This window comes from Pelecanus crispus, chromosome 10 (assembly GCF_030463565.1).
Source record: "Pelecanus crispus isolate bPelCri1 chromosome 10, bPelCri1.pri, whole genome shotgun sequence".
NCBI classification, from domain to species: Eukaryota; Metazoa; Chordata; class Aves; order Pelecaniformes; family Pelecanidae; genus Pelecanus; species Pelecanus crispus.
In genome coordinates this window covers 33808213-33830716 of record NC_134652.1, presented here as the reverse complement: position 1 = coordinate 33830716, position 22504 = coordinate 33808213, and the positions used below count along the sequence as shown (strand labels likewise).

The window sequence follows — 22504 nt, the reverse complement described above, 5'->3', positions numbered from 1 at the left end:
TTGCGCATACAATCCCACACACCCTGCCACTCATAACTATCCAGCCTTGGGGTAGATCTCTGGATGGTATTTTTAAACTGCTTACTGACCTTTATCAAAATGGAAACAACATTCCCAAGAATTATCAATAGAAGTATCTTAACAGCCCAGGGGTGTTCAAGATACAGGAAAGTTGTTGTAATGAAGGAGGAAACATCATAGAAGAAAGCAGCAAAGGTGCCATTCTGTATTTCCTCCACAACAAGCCTCTCAGGGTAAGAAGTATAATTGCTAACTCTCTCTATGAGGTAGTACCCGAAGTACAGTAGTGACTTCTGTATGAAACCCAAATACCAAAGAATGCTCAAGGTCAGGGCTTTGATAAGGAACCTCCCAAGCAAAAGATCATGAATCACTGCAGAGCATAGCACACTACACAAACTGACAGCAAGCTTTAACGCGTGCTGCAAAAAAAAGAACATGGTGCAGATCAGAAGAACTAATATCGTGACCAGCAACTGTTAACAGACTCCTTAATACACTCTGATTAATCTGTTGTTATCTCAAGCCCCACGTTGGGCGCCAAAAAGGACTGTCGTGGTTTAGCCCCAGCCAGCAACTAAGCACCACGCAGCCGCTCGCTCACTCCCCCTACCCCGATGGGATAGGGGAGAGAATTGGAGGAGTAAGAGTGAGAAACACTCCTGGGCTGAGATAAGAACAGTTTAATAATTGAAATAAAGTAAAATAGTAATGCTAATAGTAACAGTATAATAATGATAATAATAATAATGATACACGAAGCAAGTGATGCACAATGCAATTGCTCACCACCCGCCGACCGATACCCAGACAGTTCCCGAGCAGCGATCGCTGCTCCCCGGCCAACCCCCCCCAGTTTTATATACGGAGCATGACGTCATATGGTATGGAATAGCCCTTTGGTCAGTTTGGATCAACTATTCTGGCTGTGCCCCCTCCCAGTTTCTTGTGCGCCTGGCAGAGCATGGGAAGCTGAAAAAGTCCTTGACTAGCATAAGCAGTACTCAGCAACAACTAAAAACATCAGCATGTTATCAACATTCTTCTCCTACTAAATCCAAAACACAGCACTATGCCTGCTGCTAGGAAGAAAATTCACTCTATCCCAGCCGAAACCAGGACAAGTTCATATTTCACTTTTACTTGCTTAAGTTGCCCACAGCGACCCATTCTCTCTTCAGTGTTTCCCATTTTCATTGGAACAAGACACATTTCTGCCAGCTTTCCATTACAGTATCTTCTTGAGTCTTTCCTACTGCCCTTCCCCTTTCCAACAAAGGCTTTTCTTAAACTCTCGTGACTGATCCTGTGAATTAGATTTTCCTCATAATACTACATCCTTTCAGCGGATGATGTCAAAATTCTTCAAAGACAGCCAAGAAGGAGGTACAGTTCAGTAATATATAAAGTTAATAAAGAAAGTCTAAGTGACTAGTTCCTCAATGTCATCTACTGGTCTAGTTTTCTTATAACTACAGACCTTTAAGCTTTTTGTATAAGCACAGAAGATGGTCATTCTAGATCAATGTTGCTGCCTGCCAGCTTTTGTACCATCAAGATCTGCTATGACTGAGGTGACGTGCCAAGACAGGAAAGACACCGTTGTCTTATCCCCCACTGCTAACACGAACACAGCTAATTAACTGCTAAGGAAACAGAAGGAAAATTATGTTAAATGAATGAGAGGAGGAACACCCAGACACTCCCCCTCCTTGGCTCAGAGCCTGGATGCGTAGTGAGACTAGTCTTAAATTTCACTCGACTCATAGTCACTTACTACAAGCTCTTATACTGTCTTTCAGATCTATGATTATTTAAATATGTAATCCACAATTAGAATTTCACAAGGAAATACATTAGAAACAGCAGTTTAGAGCTGTGGTTTACATGTTTTTGCTCTGGTAGGGATGTATGCCCACTTAGCACCCATATACAGGCAGATTAGATGAGAGAGTACACGAACAGGCAATAAAGCGACCGTTAGTTTATAGCACTGTTTTGTTAATAACATCCACAAGCATTTTAATTAAACCATGTTCTGCTCTGAATGATGTCCTATCACGGTTACTTGTGTTCTGAATAAATCACAGCCCTACAGTATGTTATTTATCAATATAGCAATCCTTACAGATTTCCAGTTGCTGTACATACGCAGTGCCCTGGAGTGCTTAAACTCAGTGGAGGAATTGTGGTGTTCTGTGAACCTTGAAAATCACAGAACTGACTCCAAAATCTGTTAGTGACTGACTCGCTGCTCCTGGTTCTTGAACCAGGCTGCACAGGAAGATAGCTGCAAAGGCTGCCTTTAGCCTAAGGAGCTTATTTGCCTTAGGATCTTTCCACAGCCAGTGAGGATTGGTAAAATCCTCAGCAGAGTGTCTCAATGGGAGCTCATTGTAGGTGCTCTGAGTTGCCCCAGAGGAAATGCTTTTCTTGATTCTACAGGAAGCTGAGAGAGAAAAGCATCCTGAGACTAAATCAAGTCTTTGTGAACGCCCCCTAACTTATTCTTACATGTGTTTGCAACAGCCGTCTCCGATAATCTGCAATATATTCTGGAATGAGGAATGATACCAGCAAACAAATATGGCAAAATGCTCTCTCCTAGGCTAACACTAGCCCCTCACCTCCTTGTCCAAAGTTCAGGGGGCTAAATCTACTCTACATGCTCACAGGGACAGCGCTGGCTGCAAAGCAGAACAAGGAGTCATTTATCCAGGCACAGCTGTTGCCTAATGACAGAGGTCTGACAGTGGCTCCTGTGTGATGGAACACGGGTCTGTTTTCAGACTTGTCTAATCACTGCTTATCTGTGACCTGCTGAACTCGCATCAAAAGCCCATCATCTGTAAATTCTTTTCCTCTAATTTCCTCTTTTTCTTCCATGCTAACTGCTAACCTGATGTCTTACATGAGCTTTTTTTTTTTTACCAAATTTACTAGTTATTTCTATATTTTTTCCTTTTAATACTAGTATTTTTCTTAATTCTCTCTTCTTATTTTTCTCCATTTTTAGTCTAACCTCATCTACTGCCATCTGTCTCAACGTCAGCTTCTGATTAATATATCTCCACATAAATTCAATTTAGCCACTGACAGTACTTTTTTTGGGTTGACCACATGACATCCACCTGGTCATTTCTGGGGCAGGGAAGGGAAATGAGGCAGAGAATAGCAAAAAAAGCAATAAATTGCTTTCTGTGTTGAAGCAGTTGGTTTTATTTAGTGAAATTAAATTTTCTGGTGTCTTGTCCTTAGCATAACTATTTACAGTAGCTGCTGCTAGACAAGAAAGCTGTCTTCATGGATTTTACAAGTCTCGTAACATATTCCTTGTCATGCTGTGGAATTATGAATTTGTGCATTGTCGTGGTTTAGCCCCAGCCAGCAACTAAGCACCACGCAGCCGCTCGCTCACTCCCCCTACCCCGATGGGATGGGGGAGAGAATCGGAGGAGTAAGAGTGAGAAACACTCCTGGGTTGAGATAAGAACAGTTTAATAATTGAAATAAAGGAAAATAGTAATGATAATAATAACAATATAATAATGATAATAATAATAATAATAATATACAAAGCAAGTGATGCACAATGCAATTGCTCACCACCCGCTGACCGATACCCAGCCAGTTCCCGAGCAGCGATCGCTGCTCCCCGGCCAACCCCCCCCAGTTTCTATACGGAGCATGATGCCATATGGTATGGAATAGCCCTTTGGGCATTTTTGGGTTAACTATTCTGGCTGTGCCCCCTCCCAGCTTCTTGTGCACCTGGCAGAGCATGGGAAGCTGAGAAGTCCTTGACTGGTGTTAGCACTGCTCAGCAACAACTAAAACATCAGGGTGTTATCAACATTCTTCTCCTACTAAATCCAAACCACAGCACTATGCCTGCTACTAGGAAGAAAATTAACTCTATTCCAGCCAAAACCAGGACATGCATATAAGTGACAGAAAAGTTTTACAGTAGCAGATCCAGCAGAGCAACAAAAGTAATGTTGTAAGGTGGAGCTAAGCATAGTTTTGTACTTTAAATGCTATTCATCTAGATTAGTCCTACTATTTTGCGTGGGCACTAGCTACACTGCTACAGTTTATTTCCTTAAATTTTTAGAACAGTCACAACCCTTTTAAATATATTTTATAGCTGTAGCTCCATCAAATTAATTGAGAGGTTGCACCAGCCTAATTATACACACGTCTACAGTGATATAGCTAATGTCATACAAAAACTGAGCACAAAACCCTCTTAATTTCTGTGTACCACTAAACAGCTCCTGCCAGGAATGAATTAGCCCTGGTATTAAGACAGTACAGAAACCTGTGTGTATTTTTGGAGCAGAGCCAAGTGTTCATTTATAGTAAAAACTCTAGTAACTTATTACTACATGTATGTTTACATTCATAAAATTTATTCAAGCAACGTTATTCAGAAAAGACAGATATGGCACAGAGTGAGCCTGAGGAGAGATGGAAAACTGAAATTCTTTAGCATTGACCAAGGACTATTCACATTTGCTAATAGCACAATAGAAACGAGTGCCAGTGGCACTACATTACATCCAAATCCTCCGTTCGCTGCAGAGAGTTTGAGGCCTGAGCAAAAATGCTCCATGACCACTTTTTTATCATCTTCCCTGTGGTTTTGTTCTTTCTTGAAGTTGAGTAATATATCACTGCAAACTAGTGGGAGCAAATGAAGTATAAATCAAGCTAAGTCCGAGGGTTAATAAGATTAGCAGCTATCAGACCCATAGGCTATCTATAGCTTGACCACTAAGTCTTATGCCCTCAGGAGTTAATAACAGGGCTATCACAAACACCAAAAACGCACGTGACTGACCTCTACCTGAATTGCAAGCAAACCTTCCTGCTTCCAGCACAGGAGCAGTGAAGCCTGATGAAAACGTGACAGCAAATAATTCAGGAAGAAAACACAGGAAGGTGCTCCAAGATGTTTTCAGGGCTTCTTCCCATGCTTAGGAGAGATAAGGGATGCTTACTGACAAATGAGACACACACTGAGAAGCCCAGCTGTGAAAGCAGAGGTTGGTCCCCGCCACTTCTCTCACCAGGTCATTCAAAACTACCTTCTTAATTGAAACTTGCAAAAAATCATCTGTAAAAAAAAAAATGCAGTGAACACAATGCTTAACATGGGGAAAACCAAACTATCTGGGTCTTGGTTTTATTTTGGTGCACAGTGCTTCAGCATTTGAAACTGTGCCATCTAGAACTTATGAGAACAGTTGCTATCAGCAAGCATTATTAAATAGCAGACAGTTTGGGCAAAGATGCTCACTCTCAATGTGCGGCTGTTTGGCTGCAGAAGACAAACGCCTGGGAGGTGCCAGGAGTGTCAATACAGAAACAGGAGCAAGCAGTGGGATTAGACTACAGTTGGTCTGGGGTTTTCAGCACTCATTAAAATGAATGCCTGACAGCACTGTCTAAATGGAAATATTATGCAAGCTTTACGCAAACTGTGAATTCATCTTGGAGTAAAACCTCCTTCCTGTATCTTGCTGGGAAAAACACATTACGGACAAATATATTCAGACTGAAATAGACCATGCAACCAGTTTTAGAGAGAACGTATGGTCTTATCCCTATTTTCTCATTTTGGATTTCTCCACCCACTCTAGAGACGGTGGTCTGAACTCCTTATACTGTCAAACTCTGGCTGACCTCAACAGAGAATTGCTCATCTCCAAACACAGCTGAGCAGAGCAGCCAGCTGCCTCTCCTTCAGCCTGTTGTTCCCAAACTGAGGTTGCAATCCTGCATGCAGCTGCAAGGCAGGCAACTGAGAGTGGGGTCAGTTCTCCAACCTATTATGTGGTGGTTCCACAGGCTGTGGGAGCAAAAGCTTTGCTACAACAATGATCATGGGTATCTTCTTTCACTGCTTTTAAATTGTTTTCTCCTCTTACTCCCCCCTCAACTAGCCATGGAGTCTTATTACTGCTTGATCCATCTGAACCCTAAGGCAAAGTTTTCAGTACTGGGCACACTCCTGCCGAGAGTTTTGTATGAATTATAAAGGCAGGGCATTCAAATAGTACATCAGTTCTCTTCCCGCAGGCTGTCTTCATGAACGCTTATTCACTTGAAATGATGGTACACTAAGAAGTCACTTAAGCTCTTAAGCTTCCCTGATCTCATGTCGCAACTTCAAGAACAACCAAAAGGGAGAAGGAGAATGCTCGGAAAAGCATAAAACCAAAAACTGTAGTCAGAAACATTTCTGTTGCTGCAACTGCTGTTAAATAAAGAGATCACTCCCTGCACAGATAAAGCGTAACAGTATGTTCTGCTATATAGCTCATAACAGACTCATTCAGTCCAACATTTTTGTCACCAGAAGATTATTGCTGTGATGTCCTCCTTGTTTTGGGAAAGCAGACAACAGATAGAAAGCCCCTCTGCATGCACCCTTCTAGTGACTATAAAGGAGGAGAAGCAAACAGCAAAGAGATATCCAGCCCTCTTCCATTGTGGGAGGACTGTTGGCTATTTCTGACAGACAGAATATCATTCTGACAGAGACATAGCTGAAAAATTATTTTTTCCCTGTCATTACATTTAGTAGTATTGGTAGCCTTTACAAAGAAAGCACTCTTGTATTTCAAAGATAACATTACCCCATGAACGCTAGCTGTGCACCTCCAGAAAGGCTAAGCAACACATTTCTTACAGCTTTAAATCATGTCTTCCAGGCCTGCTGGAGATCAGAGGGGTTTGCACAGGGGAGCAACTAAGTGCAAGTCACTTGTAATGTTCTACCTGCTAACTAAAGAGCAGACAAACGCTGGCAGGCTGGGCTGGAGCTCCGGGCACACAACGCTTGCTCTGCCTCATTTCAGAAGTATAGCGTTGCTTCCCTCTCTCTCATGCCCTCTGCCACACGCCAGCAAGCAAACAGGAGCATGGGAGCAGCTGACCGCTTCTGGTGCCAAGGCGCTGTATGCGGTGGACTGTAACAGCCTGTGCGCGCCAGCACTTCTCAAAGAAAAGGAGGAGGCAGTGTTCCTCTCAAGCCTTGTGTGAGGGCGGGAGAAGGAAAGGGAAAGGAAGCTGCTCTCTATACTCTTTATCCTCTCGTGGGAGCTAAGCAGAGGAAGCCCAGATTTGGGAAAATGTATGAATATGAGAGCATGGCAGGTTGTCCCCTTCCACACAACAGGGTAATTGCAGGAGTCCTGTCAGAGCCACGACGCCCGCTCTCGATGCTGAGTTCACACGGTTTGGGAAAGTGGGCAAGACAGAGGCACAGGAGCTCCTCTGCACCCTGATGCTGTTTATTCCCTTCCCGGGGCACAGTGCAGTGGCTGGGACAGCCAAAGAAGCACACACATGGCAGAGGTGCTCTCAAAACCCCTTTGCCCTTCTCCTCCCCAAAGTTCTTTCTCCTGCTCACTCTCTTTGCTTACTAGTGGTTTCTGGGGGAAAAGAGAAAAAGGAAGAACAACAAGGGGCAAATATAACTTGCCATTTCCAGAGATGACGCAGCACTGCTGCAGGGATCAGCAGGCACATGCTGGTCATGCTCCTCTCCACAAGGACAGATCAGGGACACACAGAGAAACCATAACTCTCGGGGGTGAGGAGACTTCAGCTTGACACGTACATCCCGACCGAGTACCTGACATGTACACCCCAACTGAGTACCCCCTCCCCACGCTGCCCTAGCTCTGGGGCTGTGGGATCCCCGAGCAGCAGGAGGCTGGTGGAGAGAATGAACTCCACACGTTTCCATCGTTCGGAGGCAGTTTGTCAGTTGTTTGAGGACCTGTCCAGGTCAAGTTTGATTCTATTTTCAGAGCTGCGTAATGACTGTTGATGACATCTGCCCACGACTGACAGCAAGCATCGATGAGCACTGTAAACAACCAGTTTCCAAATGTATAGCCATGTGGCTTTCTCCTTTCTGCTCCAGGCGGCTGGTAAAGATCCACTGATGGTAGCTGCTGTTTAATATGGTAAATGATTTTGGAGATTACAGTCTTCTATTATGTAACCTCCTTACGTAAGGACCGAGAAAGAAAACACGTAAAGCACAGAATTTGAACGGCAAAACAGCAGGGGATCTGGAGATCAACACAGGTATTGCCATCTTCAAAGTCTTTTCTGAATATCCAAAGCTAATAAAAAGCCAACAGAAATAAAATTCACCCTCTTTTAAATACACACAAGAATCCCATGTGATAATCCACTACCTGGTACTTAGCTAACCAGACGTTCAGGGCATGAAATGGGAGGTAACTAAGCAAGTAAGTTTTAATCCTAAGTAAAACCAAACCGAAACTGAACAAAAGGCTCCAAAACCTGAAGCCTAGAGATTGCAAATGGGTTGTTCCCGGGGTAGGTTCAGGTTGGAGAAAAACGAGTTGTTCTTCCTAACCAGCTACCACATGGTGACACACGATGTCTGACATTTTTGCATGCTGATTTATGAAACTGCACCGTGCTACTCCGTTCAGTCTCCCCATGTGCTGTGTCAGCAGCTCCTGCTGCGAGCATATTGCTTGTTGCTCCTAAGGAAGAGTGCATTCATTCATTATTGGTCATTCCTCATAACTCATGCTTCTAGTAGGGAAAGACAGAGGGAATGACTTAAGATGTTTAAAATCTTGATGGCAGAGAGAGGATGTAGTGATTTAGCCCCAGCCAGCAACTAAGCACCACACAGCTGCTCGCTCACTCCCCCTACCCCGATGGGATGGGGGAGAGAATCGGAGGAGTAAGAGTGAGAAACACTCCTGGGTTGAGATAAGAACAGTTTAATAATTGAAACAAAGTAAAATAGTAATGATAATAGTAACAATATAATAATGACAATATACAAAGCAAGTGATGCACAATGCAATTGCTCACCACCCGCCGACCGATACCCAGACAGCTCCCGAACAGCGATCGCTGCTCCCCAGCCAACCCCCCCCAGTTTCTATACGGACCATGATGCCATATGGTATGGAATAGCCCTTTGGGCAGTTTGGATCAACTATTCTGGCTGTGCCCCCCTCCCAGCTTCTTGTGCCCCTGGCAGAGCATGGGAAGCTGAAAAGTCCTTGACTGGTGCTAGCACTACTTAGCAACAACTAAAACATCAGGGTGTTATCAACATTCTTCTCCTACTAAATCCAAACCACAGCACTATGCCTGCTACTAGGAAGAAAATTAACTCTATCCCAGCTGAAACCAGGACAGAGGAGAATGTAAAACAAAAGATAAAGAGAAGGGAAAAGAAGCAAGAGTAGCAGAATGGATGGAAAATGCGGAAAGGCTCTTTTGCCCTTTTCATTCATATTTATTACTGTCTGCTCTGTTCCTTTCTTTATCTTCCTTTGCTGTATCGTGTCATACTGCAAGCTTTAAGAACACTGTGCTCAGATAAAATGGCAAAAAGCCAACACATGCAAGACCTGAGCATACCAGAGAGATTAACAATAACCATGGGTGGAGGCTGTTTGTAGTAATGTGAGAATACCTCAACAAGTTTCATACCTACAGAAAAAAAGGTCAAAATCAGGAGAAGGTCTATACTGTCTTTACTGCTGAGCATGAGGTATAGAAGGCTCACAGATTTACAAAACTCAGTAAGTGATGGAAGCTTTTCACTGCTTTTATATGAGATTTGAATCGGTTCTTAAGAGAAAATACTGAAAAAAATAATCCACCAGCATTTTCCCAAACTTTTTTATGAATTCAGTTCAGCTGTGTTCAGTTCCTTCTATGTTTGTCCTTCATATACATTCTAATGAATGAATTTGCTGGTGGTGAGACTCAAAGAAACTGAAATCATTATGCAAATTAGTCAGCGAAGGATTTGAAATAATGCATTGGTAAAGACTGGATTGTTAAAGATAGAAGCAACTAAGGAAATTTCACCTCTGCCCCATTGCTACACTAGTTATAAACAAAAAGGGCTCATATCTGTTTGGGGTTTTTTTGTATTCAAAAAGATGTAGTTCTGAAATTAGTTAATATTAAAATGTTTTTCATGCTGGACTTTACCAGCCTCTCAAATGGAAAACACAGTCTAAATGTGCATATTTTATCAAAAACTTGTCAATTTTTTTTGTTTGCATTTTTTCCTTAAAATGCAAAACATTGGTTGATGTGCATTTCCTTGGCGGTAAGATCAAGGCCAAACTCGAGGAAAAAAAGGCTAAAGCTCCTAACACTGGCTTCATTTACAATGAAATATCACAGGCAGAACAAATCCAAACACAGTACTTGCACCTGTCTTCTCTCTCTTCTTCCTCCTTTGCCGTCCTGTGCCCAGCAAGTGAATCTGTTTGTGTGTCTCGCTGGTGCTGTACATGCAACCCAGTTCATCATACTTCAGACAGACTCCTTGAGACAGCTCTGGAGAGCTGATAACCCACAGTGTGTAGATACCTACTTGACTGAAATTTCTAAAACAAGTGTTCTTTGTGGGGCAGACATTGACAGGAAAAAGAAAACCACCAGTGTTTTTAAAGCATTTTGCTATTGTCACACTGAGACATGGGGAATTTCAAGAAGTTAACTTTCTGCTCACAGATATCTTCTCTATTAACAATTTTCTTTAAACTATCTCTGCAATTTTTATAATGTTCTTACAATGCCCCTCCTCCTTCAACTTGCTGTGTTGTTTTCCATCATAAGCAGTAAATTGGCTGTCTGGACCTCTTCATTCACTGTGACATTAGGTTCTTAAGCCTAAGGCGCCAATGTCTTTCGAAAGGTTGCACAGGGTGGCAACGCTTTGGTTCTGAAGATGAAATGCATCCAGGCCCCGAATTCTGAATTTCAATTATTTCTTGACCTATGCTGACAATCTGCACTCTTTTTTTCTCCACTCCTTCTAGGAGGGAGATATTCAGTTATACAAATATTTCTTTTGGACTCAAGTATAGCTTAGTTGCAAAAATAACGGAACATATATGAACAGCAGGCCTTATTTATAACTGCTCTGTTCCATATGTGATTGATTGCCTCCAGTAAGGATACTTAAATGTTGCTGAGCTATTTGTGTTGGAGGCAGTGGCTGCAGAGCAGTATCATTTGGCAGTCACCAGATAGCCGAGCTCCTCTGTGCATGCCCCAGCAGACATTATTTTAAAAGTCACTAATACTGCTTATTAGAATTCTGAAGTAACAGTTTTTCTCTGCTTCTGCAAACTTTTTACTTTTCCCTTCTACACTGAAGTCATGGTTTTCATTCTCCCCCTCTCAACCCTCTTTTGCCAAGTTGCCTTTTTAATTCATTCACCTAATAACATAGCATATGCAATATAAATATTTTTGTATTTATATGTAACACCTATATATTTGCCAAGTAAGGAACAGAGGGTAAGGAAAAGTGTAAGGATAAAATATCTCTTATGAAGTCCCTGAGACAGAGATTATGTTCTTTTTTCCCAGAGTGATAGCAAGAAGGAAGTTCACCGACTTCGACACATGGGTTGAAACAGAAGGATCCAGCCCAATTAGCCTCAGTGGAACAGCACAGAAGGATTTTCACAGGAAGACATTCTAAAATGACACCTGGAACTTGACAGCACTGTATTTCAATGTTGATTAGAACAATTAGTTTATACCTGTTATGACACTATCTCAAGTAATTTAAACATAATATGCCCTGAAACTATAAACAAATAATTTGGCAATGATCTGGAGGAATGCTTTATGTGCAGCAATCCCTGAATGAAGTAAAGGAATGAAGTTATCGGAGAGTCTGAGCAGCAGAAGCCCTGCTGCTTTAAGAGATGTACATGTTGATGTCTATTTCTAGACTTTGCTTCTAAACTATCAAACATGTCCCTAAAATAACATTACACCAAAACACAGACTAGGTCAGAAGGGAATACTGGCAAACACCATAGCAATGTAGAGACCCTCCAGGTTTCTGCTTAAGAGTAAATAGTTCCACACAGCCGTGAGTACGCAGCTAGGACTGCTGAAAAGATTAATTATGGCCTACTCATGTTCCACCTCTCCAGTAAACGTCCTACTGAGAATAATAAAATATTGAATGGTAATGGATTATAACATCAGGAGTTTTGAAAGCACTGAAACAGTGACACTCCAAAAGAACCCTGCCTGACTTAGTACACAAACTCCAGACAAGAACAGTACTGCTGGTATTTTGGAAAGACGTTGACACGCCATTTAGATATATTTTGATATTCTGTATTTCTATTTCAAAATATTGAAATGGCCACTGAGTTCTGAAAGGATGTATACCAAAGGTTGCAGGTATTTTCCCTCACATTTTGACAATCACCACCACCACAGTACGATCTTTACATGCCTCTTGTCCATCACAAGTCTATAGAGTATAAAATCCCTCCTGATAATCAAAATAAAGCTTCATGAACCAAGGAAGTGATTACACATCCATAGAAATGGCATGCACCAAATTAAGTTGATTTTTTTTCTTTTTTAAACACGAGAAATGTAACTCCATTAGAAAATCATGTAAACACACGTAAAAATAAAAAGGAACACAAATTCAAGACTTGAATATTCCCTTGCAGCGTATTTTGGAGGTCAGCAGGCAGAGACTATCTTAGGTCTGAGATAAACAATTCTAGAGATGAGAAGTTATCAGAAATGATCATCACCTCCACTTCTGCGCACTCAAGAGGGGAATGCAGCTCCCATGATTTGGCTGGACAGTAAACATACCACCATGGGCTGGAGGAGCACAGTCTATGAGCAGGAGGGCAAAAACCGTGTGTGCAGTTTAGATACAAATGCTGATCCTTGTCTTGTTACAGAGAAGCACCATGGCATGGAGAGACTCCTGTAGTTGCATGTTTCTATACTGACCTAAACAACCTGTCCTCCAGCAGCCACTGCAGAAGCCCACTCCTTGGGTAGGACGAGAGGTAGGACCTGTGTAACTGCAGGAAGACTTCTGCTCCATTACAGCTATAAGAATATTTGTCTGCCATATGTACTGTATACAAGCGCTCATTTTAATTAAGGTTTAATCTCCTCACTCTCTGCACTAATCCTTGGTTCTCCCTCACAATATTCCCACAGACCACTCCAGGGTATTTTCTGGCATTGAAAAAGTCTTAACTTTGCTGCGTTTGGTCTGGTTTGATGGGCTCCTGTGTATCCATCTTCATCTTTTATTCTCTGACAGGAATCTGCTCATATGTGAGACAGAAAATACCCACCAGTGCTTGAGCATTAATTGGATGAGAATGGCAATTTGTGGATTTGAGGAATAGCAAAGGTGCCACTAGAGTGTGTAAGTGGGCAGCTGGCACAGTAGCTTTTGCCAACATTTGCGTCAATGTGGGAGTACAGCAATATGGTAGCTGTTAACATTGTACTCAATAAATATCTCATCATATGTGAAGACATGACTAGCCTTTTGGAGAGGAGGAAGCTGAGTATTCTCTGCATCTGCGGCAGGATTTTATGTGTAATCCCAGCAAATGTCAGCAGGCCTTCGTGGGTGCTTAAATACTGTATACATAAAATTGCTTTCTTGAAATCTAATGTATAAACAGGGAAACAGTGAAATAATAGTGAAATAATTCACACACTGAATTATCCAGAGAAAAATGGTGTAAAGCTCAACATGGCACTTTTTCTCAGCTGAATCAAGCCTTAAGGGAAAACACACAGGCCTGCTGTTGTCAAGTGCACGTGACAGTTTTTGTTACTATGACACTTGGTTTCTATGTGCATCCATGAAAGGGAAGCACCTAAGTTATTTCCAGTATTTTTTTGTTGTTGTTGTTGTTGCTGTTACAAATAGGAAGGGTGTTAAAATTATTGGTTTAGGACTAAGGAAATTCAGTCTGTTTCACATGAATTTGATATATTTCATAACTTTTGGAGTTAAACAAAAAAGGCAATATTGTACATAAAAATGGCACTACACTTCAGTGGGATATGTTTCTACAACTCTTTCTTGCCATGAGGTTTCCTCCTGTGGATCTCTTACAACCCTTACACAAAGATTCACTACATTCTTCTATTAGGAAAAAAATTATCTGATGTTAGGTTTCTGTCTTCTAGTCATGTTCTGTTTTCATTTTGCTATGACATTTCTCTCTGTCGTAGTTTAGCCCCAGCCAGCAACTAAGCACCACACAGCTGCTCGCTCACTCCCCCTGCCCCGATGGGATGGGGGAGAGAATCGGAGGAGTAAGAGTGAGAAACACTCCTGGGGTGAGATAAGAACAGTTTAATAATTGAAATAAAGGAAAATAGTAATGATAATAATAACAATATAATAATGATAATAATAATAACAATATACCAAGAAAGTGATGCACAATGCAATTGCTCACCACCCGCTGACCGATACCCAGACAGCTCCCGAGCAGCGATCGCTGCTCCCCGGCCAACCCCCCCCAGTTTCTATACGGAGCATGATGCCATATGGTATGGAATAGCCCTTTGGGCAGTTTGGGTCAACTATTCTGGCTGTGCCCCCTCCCAGTTTCTTGTGTACCTGGCAGAGCATGGGAAGCTGAAAAGTCCTTGACTAGCATAAGCAGTACTCAGCAACAACTAAAAACGTCAGGGTGTTATCAACATACTTCTCCTACTAAATCCAAACCACAGCACTATGCCTGCTACTAGGAAGAAAATTAACTCTATCCCAGCTGAAACCAGGACACTTTCTGTGACAAGTGTGCCTACCCTTCTTTCTCCACCTTCTTCAAAAGGCCTTCTTTCCGTGCCTCGGTCCACCACTGCTGCTCTTCTGAGTGTCATCCCTATATAGCTACCAATTTTGAATAATTCTCAGAGCCTAATGCTCTATACTTCATGCCATATATGTTCCCTTAGAAGAAAGTTCTCTATAATAAAAATTTATCATGACATCAACAACTGAAACATCACCATTTTGAAGAGCCAAAACCACTGAGATTTTCAAGAAGTTTTGTCTATGAAGCTTCAAAAAGGTCGATATACAGATGCAAATAGCAACAAACACAGAACTGGAGCAAACTCAAAATATATACTATAACACTTGGCTTGATCTTTTAGTCCATTTCATTGAAAATTAACACACTAGAGATTTAGTAAGGTGATATAAAATCATTATTTATTTTCACAACCTACCAAAATACCCTAAGTTAATCAATTCCTCATTTTTATTTCTCTCTACATTGTCCACTAGCATCTTGCTGCTAGCATGTACACGAACCACAGAGTAAGCATGCTTTTTAACACCAAGAAATTCTAAAACAAATGCAACAAAATGTCCTATCAAGCCACTAGTAAAACTAGCTGGCTACTCAGGTAAAGGAAATTTTCTATTCAGTAGTAATGGTGCTTATCCACTCTCCAAAACAGCTTCCAAATGAGGATTCTACCCACAGAACATCACCCTTGTTTTTATTTTTACATTCACAAAATCATATGCTGTCTTTTATGAAAGAATCTGGGAATATAAGGCAGTGGAGGAAAAAATGACAATACTAAATGACAGCACTATTTCAAACTAAAATGACTTACTAAAGTGCTTTGACTACTATGATGGACAAAAATGCTCTTATATGCATAGGAAATTAAGTTTTATAGTTTCACATGCAAATATAAGAAGGGTCATTAACACTTTCTTACTGAGGAGTTAATGACTTGCTCATTCCCTAATAAAATACTTTCAATAAGCCTCATTAATGTAGCTATTTACATTCACAGTTATTGTCATAAGCACAAAAAAGGAAGGAACTTTCTCCACCCTATCCCTTAAGCCTAAAAGCTTGAAATTTATGTCTGTAGACAAATACCAAATTGCAACAATCCCTCACACCAAAAACCAAAATACAAAATTGCACCTTCTGAATGAAAATGAAGACCCTAAAATGTTGCTCCAGAAAGTGAGGTATCAGCAGACTGATTTTAGCAGCAGGCAGCCAAGACAGACCATAGCAGGGGCAGGTATAATTTTTTACTGCCAGTAAGCCCACTGCCTGAGAGGAGTGAAGAGCTCACAGGGATGGGCCAGCCCCAAGCAGGACACAGGAGTGGAGAGCCCGACCACCCAGCAAAGTCACCACTTCTCTTCCAGCTGGAGACTAAGGCTGTACTTTAAGCTTCCTCACTTGTATTTACCAAAGAGGTGAAAGAAGAGCCTCATGCAGCCATCACCAGTCCAGCTGGACAGCAAAGTTGTTGAGACATGAATCTACTACTTGGTTTCTCCCAGGGTGTTTCCAGTGCCCCAAGGACACGGGAGAGCCCCATCAGCCTGAATGCGTACACTCACACATTGCTCGGAGATGGCTGAGATGCGTCAGTATATCTGCTGTTCCCTGCTTTGATCTCTCTTTTCAAGCAGATACTACCTAGTAAGTCAAGTCTGGCTTGTAGCCACTCCATGGATAGAGATCTTATCCTGTATATGCTGTAGTATGTTTTGTGCATTTGATAATGACAGGATAAGGCTTAAGCCATGGCTGTACTGGCCAGCTGTCTCTAGCATGCCTTCCAAGTACCAAACAAGTCTTAGGAGAAATGTCAATAGGGAAGTACTGTAAAATAACATTTTGCATAGGAAGTACTCTGCCATGACATATACAGTGTTATTTTGGACAAGTTTTCTTAATCAAGCAGTAAACAATCTTGTATCAAAATAAGGACAGCTGGAACTTAATACCCTACATAACTAGCTTTCCACTAAGACTCTAAATGAAAAAAAAAAAAATCAGTAAATCTAAGCATGCTGACCCATGTGAGATTCATGAAAATGGAAGGTTATATGCATGAATTTGACATAGAGTGTGGAAAGTGTTGAGAATTTTATATAGCCAAGTACTATTCATTCTTCATTTTGCAGTGAACCACGATTCCGGTGGGTTTTACAATCCTAAGGGGACTTGAAGCAAAACCACTTCAGCTGCACAGTAAAAGCACCTATTTGTCAAACTAGATGCCAAAATAACTAGTGTGACAACCCACCCAGTAGAATAGGTCATTCTGCACATATATAAATAAATAAAACTCCACTCAGAAAACAAGCAACAAACAAACAAGAAAACCTTTATCCTTGAGCATCTGGGATCCAAAGGCATTCAAGTCCAAGAGAACAAATCATATTTGAGCTTTGTCATGTGCTAAAGAGCAGGTATAACCATCCCTTCAGAAGAGGACACCAGCTCTTACGCTCTATTCCCAATCTTGTACTCCCCTCCTCTTATTCCTGAATCATGTACTCCCCTCCTCCATAAATAAATAAATAAATTTATTCATTTCATGGAAGCAGCCATAACCTTTTGAACGGATGGGAAACCTGATGGACTGAAATGCAGTGCACCCCTTACTTGCTGATTTCAGGAAGGGAAACTTGTTTTTGAAAGTTGTTTTTAGACAGTTTTCCAACTTCATGGCTTAGGAGAAGATCAGCAATGTAGAAGAATACAATTTTATGTTGTTAAACTCTGGTGACATGTGGTAACCAGGCAAAAATATTTAATGTCAGCAGAGTAAAAATTTTAAGAAAAATGCACATCAGCTTTCTCTGTATAATGTGGGTATTCCCACTCAAATCCCTCAGTCATTGGATACTCAGGACTGCATCAAGCTATTAATTCTAAAATAAATTCTCCTCCTGCTCTCCACAGCATCACTATTCCCTACTTTCCACATATCTGAACTTCTCATTGAATCTCATTTTCCCTGCAGGCGGTGGGTCATGTTCTTCCAAGCCCCTCAGTCCTGGTTTCACTGCTCTCTTCATCACCTTCCTCTCCTAATTGCTCAGCTCTTTTCTAGTTGCCTTTCCTCCCTCTTTCCAGTCTCCCTCTGCCCCAAGACTGCCGTACCTTGTGTACAGGGTGACCAGCTGGGATCCTTGCTTGAGGAGCCGCCCTCGCTCACGCTGGAGATGGCAACTTCTCCGTGGGCCCTTCCCCTCGTAGAGGGCTCCACACTGCCCTTCTGGTGCTCCTCCCCCAGCTCCCACCAGTCCCCTCATTCGGGCACGCAGAAGAGAGGTTTTGTTGAAAGTTGTGTTGGGGCCTCATGCGGGGAACGGTCCTGCCCACTCTGGCCGCTAGCCAAACACCAAAGACACGCAAAGTGAAGGGTCAATAAGGGACCTGGGATGCTACTAGTCCTATTCCAAAGTCATGCGGGTGTGAGCTTTGAGCTCTAGAGGCAGCACGCCTCCCCAGATCCCTCGCAGTCAGCACTCCTGGTGACCTCCCTCTCAGTATGTATACTCTCCCAGTACCAGAACTGGGGAGGGTGAGTGGGAGGTGGGAGAAGGAGGTGGCTGCACAACCAGGCTTGCCCTGCCGCCACTGTCGTCGTATTTGCATTGCAGGGAGATGATCTGGCTGCCTTTTGTGGGGCCCTTTGGCAGGAGCCCAGCAGCCTTTCTGTGCCACTGCTCACATTGTACTGCCCGAGTATAAACACGGGCTTGTCCACAGCGCTCTCGACAGCTCTGGAGGAAATCCATGATTGCCCACTGTCAAATAGGCCAGAGAAGCTGAGCGACTTTCTGTACACCAGCTACTGTCCGTATCCTAATTCCCTATCTCTTGTAGGGATATGGAAGTTTGCTGGTATCAGAGAAACAGGACAAGGGAACGTGACGGGACTGCGATAAATATTCGCACTCAAGAGTTTGATGTTACAAAATTGTCTTTAACGCTCCACTGTTTCTAAAGACACAGACTGGATAGTGTTTAACATTTCTCAGGACCATGCCAAGGTGCCATAGAGATAAATAAATGAGGCAGAAAATACATAATGTTTGAGAACAGAGAGAGAGTTACTAGTATGAGGAGAAAAATTATTTTAAAACCAGAAAAGACCATCTCAACCAATCCTCTCTCTACCCTACAAATATTGAAAAGCATAAAAGATGTTATCAACACTCCACTCCCTCCTGTCTAATCTCTCTTTGCCAGGGAGGATAATCCTGGAAAACATAAAGACAAGATCTTTCATCTACCTAGAAGTCTTAATAACCTACTGCTAGGCACTATATATGAGCTACTAGAGCATTACATTTTGCACAGATTTGAGCAACTGCACAAACTTCAAGGCCTGAGAACACAAGAAATAGATCAGAAAAAAAATCATCAAGGTTGGTCCTCTCCAAGCTTTGAGATCTCTAGAATGGAAAAAATTCCCCTGTATTATCCTGAACTTAATGCACAGACTTGAAACCCTCTGGCCTTCTTTGCTGAGCATTCTGCCTCCTACAGCTGTAACACAGGTACCGATCTAGTCTTCTACAAATACTGGATGTCAAACTTCCCTTGGGCCCCACCACATATAGACCAAGAACTAACGTTGCTCCTACAGTGTACTCTGGGGAGATTCCGGTAGCTTTAACAGAAGCTGGCATATGTGTTACAGCCCCAAATTTTTTGGTGGGTTTTTTTTTTTTTTTTTTTCATTTCCTCTGTTATCACTTAGGCAGAGTTGCTTTGCCTACAAGGAAGGCCCTTCCTGAATGTAGAACCTGAAATCTAGGAAAGTGTATGTGTGCAAGCAGGACCTCCATCTGCTCTCCTTTGCCCGTCCCACAATGGAGCAGGCAGAGGGGTGAAGCACACACGCTAACATACTGTAAGTTAGTGCTTTAGTCGCCTGTAAAACAGAACATGGCGTTTCATGAATAACCCCTTTTCCACAAAGACAAAAGGCAGGATTCTCCTGCTGACTTCCCCACTGCTGCAGTGACCAGCTGATCAAACTCTTTGGAAGCTGATGTAAATTGTCTTTATTCCACTGCCTTCAATGAAACTTGACAAATTTATACCCACTGAGAAACTAATCCTTACACATTATTGCAGTACTACTGATGAAAGCGATATAGTTACAAAATTGCAATGCAAATATGGGTATGAAAAGAAAAAGAATTTCCTTCCTAAAAGCCCCATCAGATTTCTAGATCACCATAAAAGCGCAGGCTACAGACTTTATTCTCTCTACCTTTCCTCTGAAATTAACATTGTTTTAAACAAATCCAACCCTTATAATTTTTTTCCTATCCCAAATAATTTACTATTTCCTGTTCTGCATTTAATTTTTAAAAAGGAATTAAATATGTACTCTGATCAAAAAATCAATTTCCTTTTGAATTACCTAAATGTTAAAAGCACACTTCTGTGGCAAAGAGATGGTGCTCTGAAGAACAGAGCCATCTACAGAAGTCTTTTTGATAATGGTGTCCTTCTTTCAAATCCAAACATTTCCTTGATGTAGAATACAAATTGAGCTCTAGTGTATAAGTCAGCTAGGATTTCAAAGTTGGCCTTTATACTTTGCCATTAATTAATTCCGTCCAAGAAATTCAAACAAAGATACAAACAAAAAAGTTCTCTAAATACGTTACATAAGGCATTCAGAATATTCCGATTCATTCCCCTCCAGGAACACAGCAGAGTCAAAGAATAGTGCACACAGCATGTTTAGACTGTATAAAAAGCACTAGAAACTGTAAGAATAGTTTAAAACCCATTTATTTAAAGCTCTCCATTATAAGAGCTATTGTAGAGTATTTGCTAATCAATCTACACTTCTGAGTTCTAAACAATTGCAGGCTTAATGAAGTGTACTTTCCTTCACTTTCAGATGCAGGAACAAAGAGTTTCCTATTAAAAGGGAGGAAATGAAAGCAGAAGGCAGAAGACCACTTCCAAAAATTACTGGAGCTTTTGAGCGATTTAAATATTGAATAGAAAGTCAGAAACTCTTATTTGGGATCTCTTTTTCAGGGGGAAAAAGATCTGAGTTTTTCTTTCCCCATACACCCCATGTACAGCTTTAAGTCAGGTAGGATGAGTATTCTCTGATACTATGAGGAAAGTCTCCCAAAATCTGGCTGGGAAAACTCATACAACTTCAATTTTTTTTTTTTTTTTTAATCTCATTTTGTTGCAACTATCATAACATAACTAAAACAGAAGTTGAGAACTGGGGTCAGTGGTCAGTCAGTATAGACAGATCTTTCAAGCTGAGTAATCGAAAATGGTTTTTGCTTGGGGAGTAAAGCAACACAGCATAGAGCAGATATGTCTCTTCAGCCTGAAAGTAAATTAAGAGTTTTCTTTTTCTCAAGATTTACTTAGTCCAGCTTGTATAGAAACTCAAGGGAAACTTATCCCTTAACATCTTTGGCATAAAACTTAGTAGTACTCACTCACCTGAAAACCAGATCTGGTAGACAGAGGAAGAGGCAGTCACAAATGTTATGTCAGGCCAAAAACCAAAGTGAAAAGTAGACTTTGCTGTGTTCCCCACTACTCCACAATGCACAGATGCCATCTCCCTCCCTGTCCCTCCTGTGGTGTTGTGACAATCTTTTATAAGAGGCCATAGAGCAAAGTTGATACCACACAGTGCTACAAGCACCATTAACTTCTGTGAGATTTCCCAAGCTCATTATGTCCTACGCTCAGCTCTTTATTCTGTGTAGCCCAGCCCACAGAGAACTAGTTTCTGGCAGCTCCTTATTTGTGCTAAGACCTTGTATGATCGCTGTTTTTGCATAGCCCATCTGATTATTTTCTTTAATTTTATTTACTGTGCAGTAAGACCTAGGAAAGTCCTACACCAAACTGTATAATTTATATGACAATTTCTAACACTTGATTACAAACATGCAGCATGAGAAAGGAGATATTTGACATTCTCTTGCCTTTTATCTAGAGGTGGACCTACGATAATGGACAATCTTAATAAGGTTCTAGGTTAGAATGACTTGTAGCATTTCCTGGGACTGTTTCAGAAGATACAATTCCTATAAGGGGAACAGAGATTAACTCCAGTGTCTATATGGGCATAGAGGAGCATATATCTTTCTATTTTTCTTTTATTATGTTTATGATAACTAAGGCTTATGGATCACTGTATTTCCATCATGCAAATTTTGAGGGATTTTGGGTTTGTTTTTAACATACATTCTGGTTAGTGCAATCTGTTTAAATATTCATTGATGCCCTTTAGGCACTGAACCACTGAAAGGCACAGAAAAAAATTCACTTACGTATTGTAGGAATCAGCTACTGGGAACAATCTAAACCCAAACCAAGAAAAGATCAACTATTTCCCTCTTTCTTCCCTGTAATAAATTCCAAATACCCTGATTCAGCCTTTCTATTCCACCTGAAAACTGGTGATGCAACTAAAACCATACTGTGACACATACCTGAACATATTGTCTCCTTCACTTAAATATATCAGGTCTGAAGGAAGCTGATACTTGCATTTTCATAGCTTATCTATCTGAATAGCATTGTGGTCTCTCCTTCAAGAATTTGGATTTTCTCCGAGACGTGTCTTAGAAATGAATCTGACACAATATAAACCCTCTTGTTACGTAATTGTAAAACTGCATCTCATCTTCCATGTAAATATAAAAACTCTCTGCTACGTCTGCCTCTCACAGTCTAAATATCACTGTCACGTCACATCTTTGCAATGGGTTAATCTGCCTGTACTTTGCACTTGATAAAGACAAGAAATCGTAGCTTGACTTATTGTCTGGAAATTT

At 41.4% G+C, this 22504-nt stretch overlaps 1 protein-coding gene across 1 annotated transcript in view; it reads right to left on the bottom strand.

Moving 5' to 3' along the window:
- PHYHIPL (phytanoyl-CoA 2-hydroxylase interacting protein like) overlaps window positions 1–17809 on the bottom strand; it is a 67324-nt gene extending 49515 nt beyond the window's left edge. The window contains exon 1 of the mRNA XM_075717645.1: window positions 17629–17809. Within this exon, the coding sequence (XP_075573760.1) occupies window positions 17629–17728 (100 nt within the window). The 5' untranslated portion in view covers window positions 17729–17809. The remainder of the gene's footprint in view (window positions 1–17628) is intronic.
- Window positions 17810–22504: the final 4695 nt, after the last annotated feature.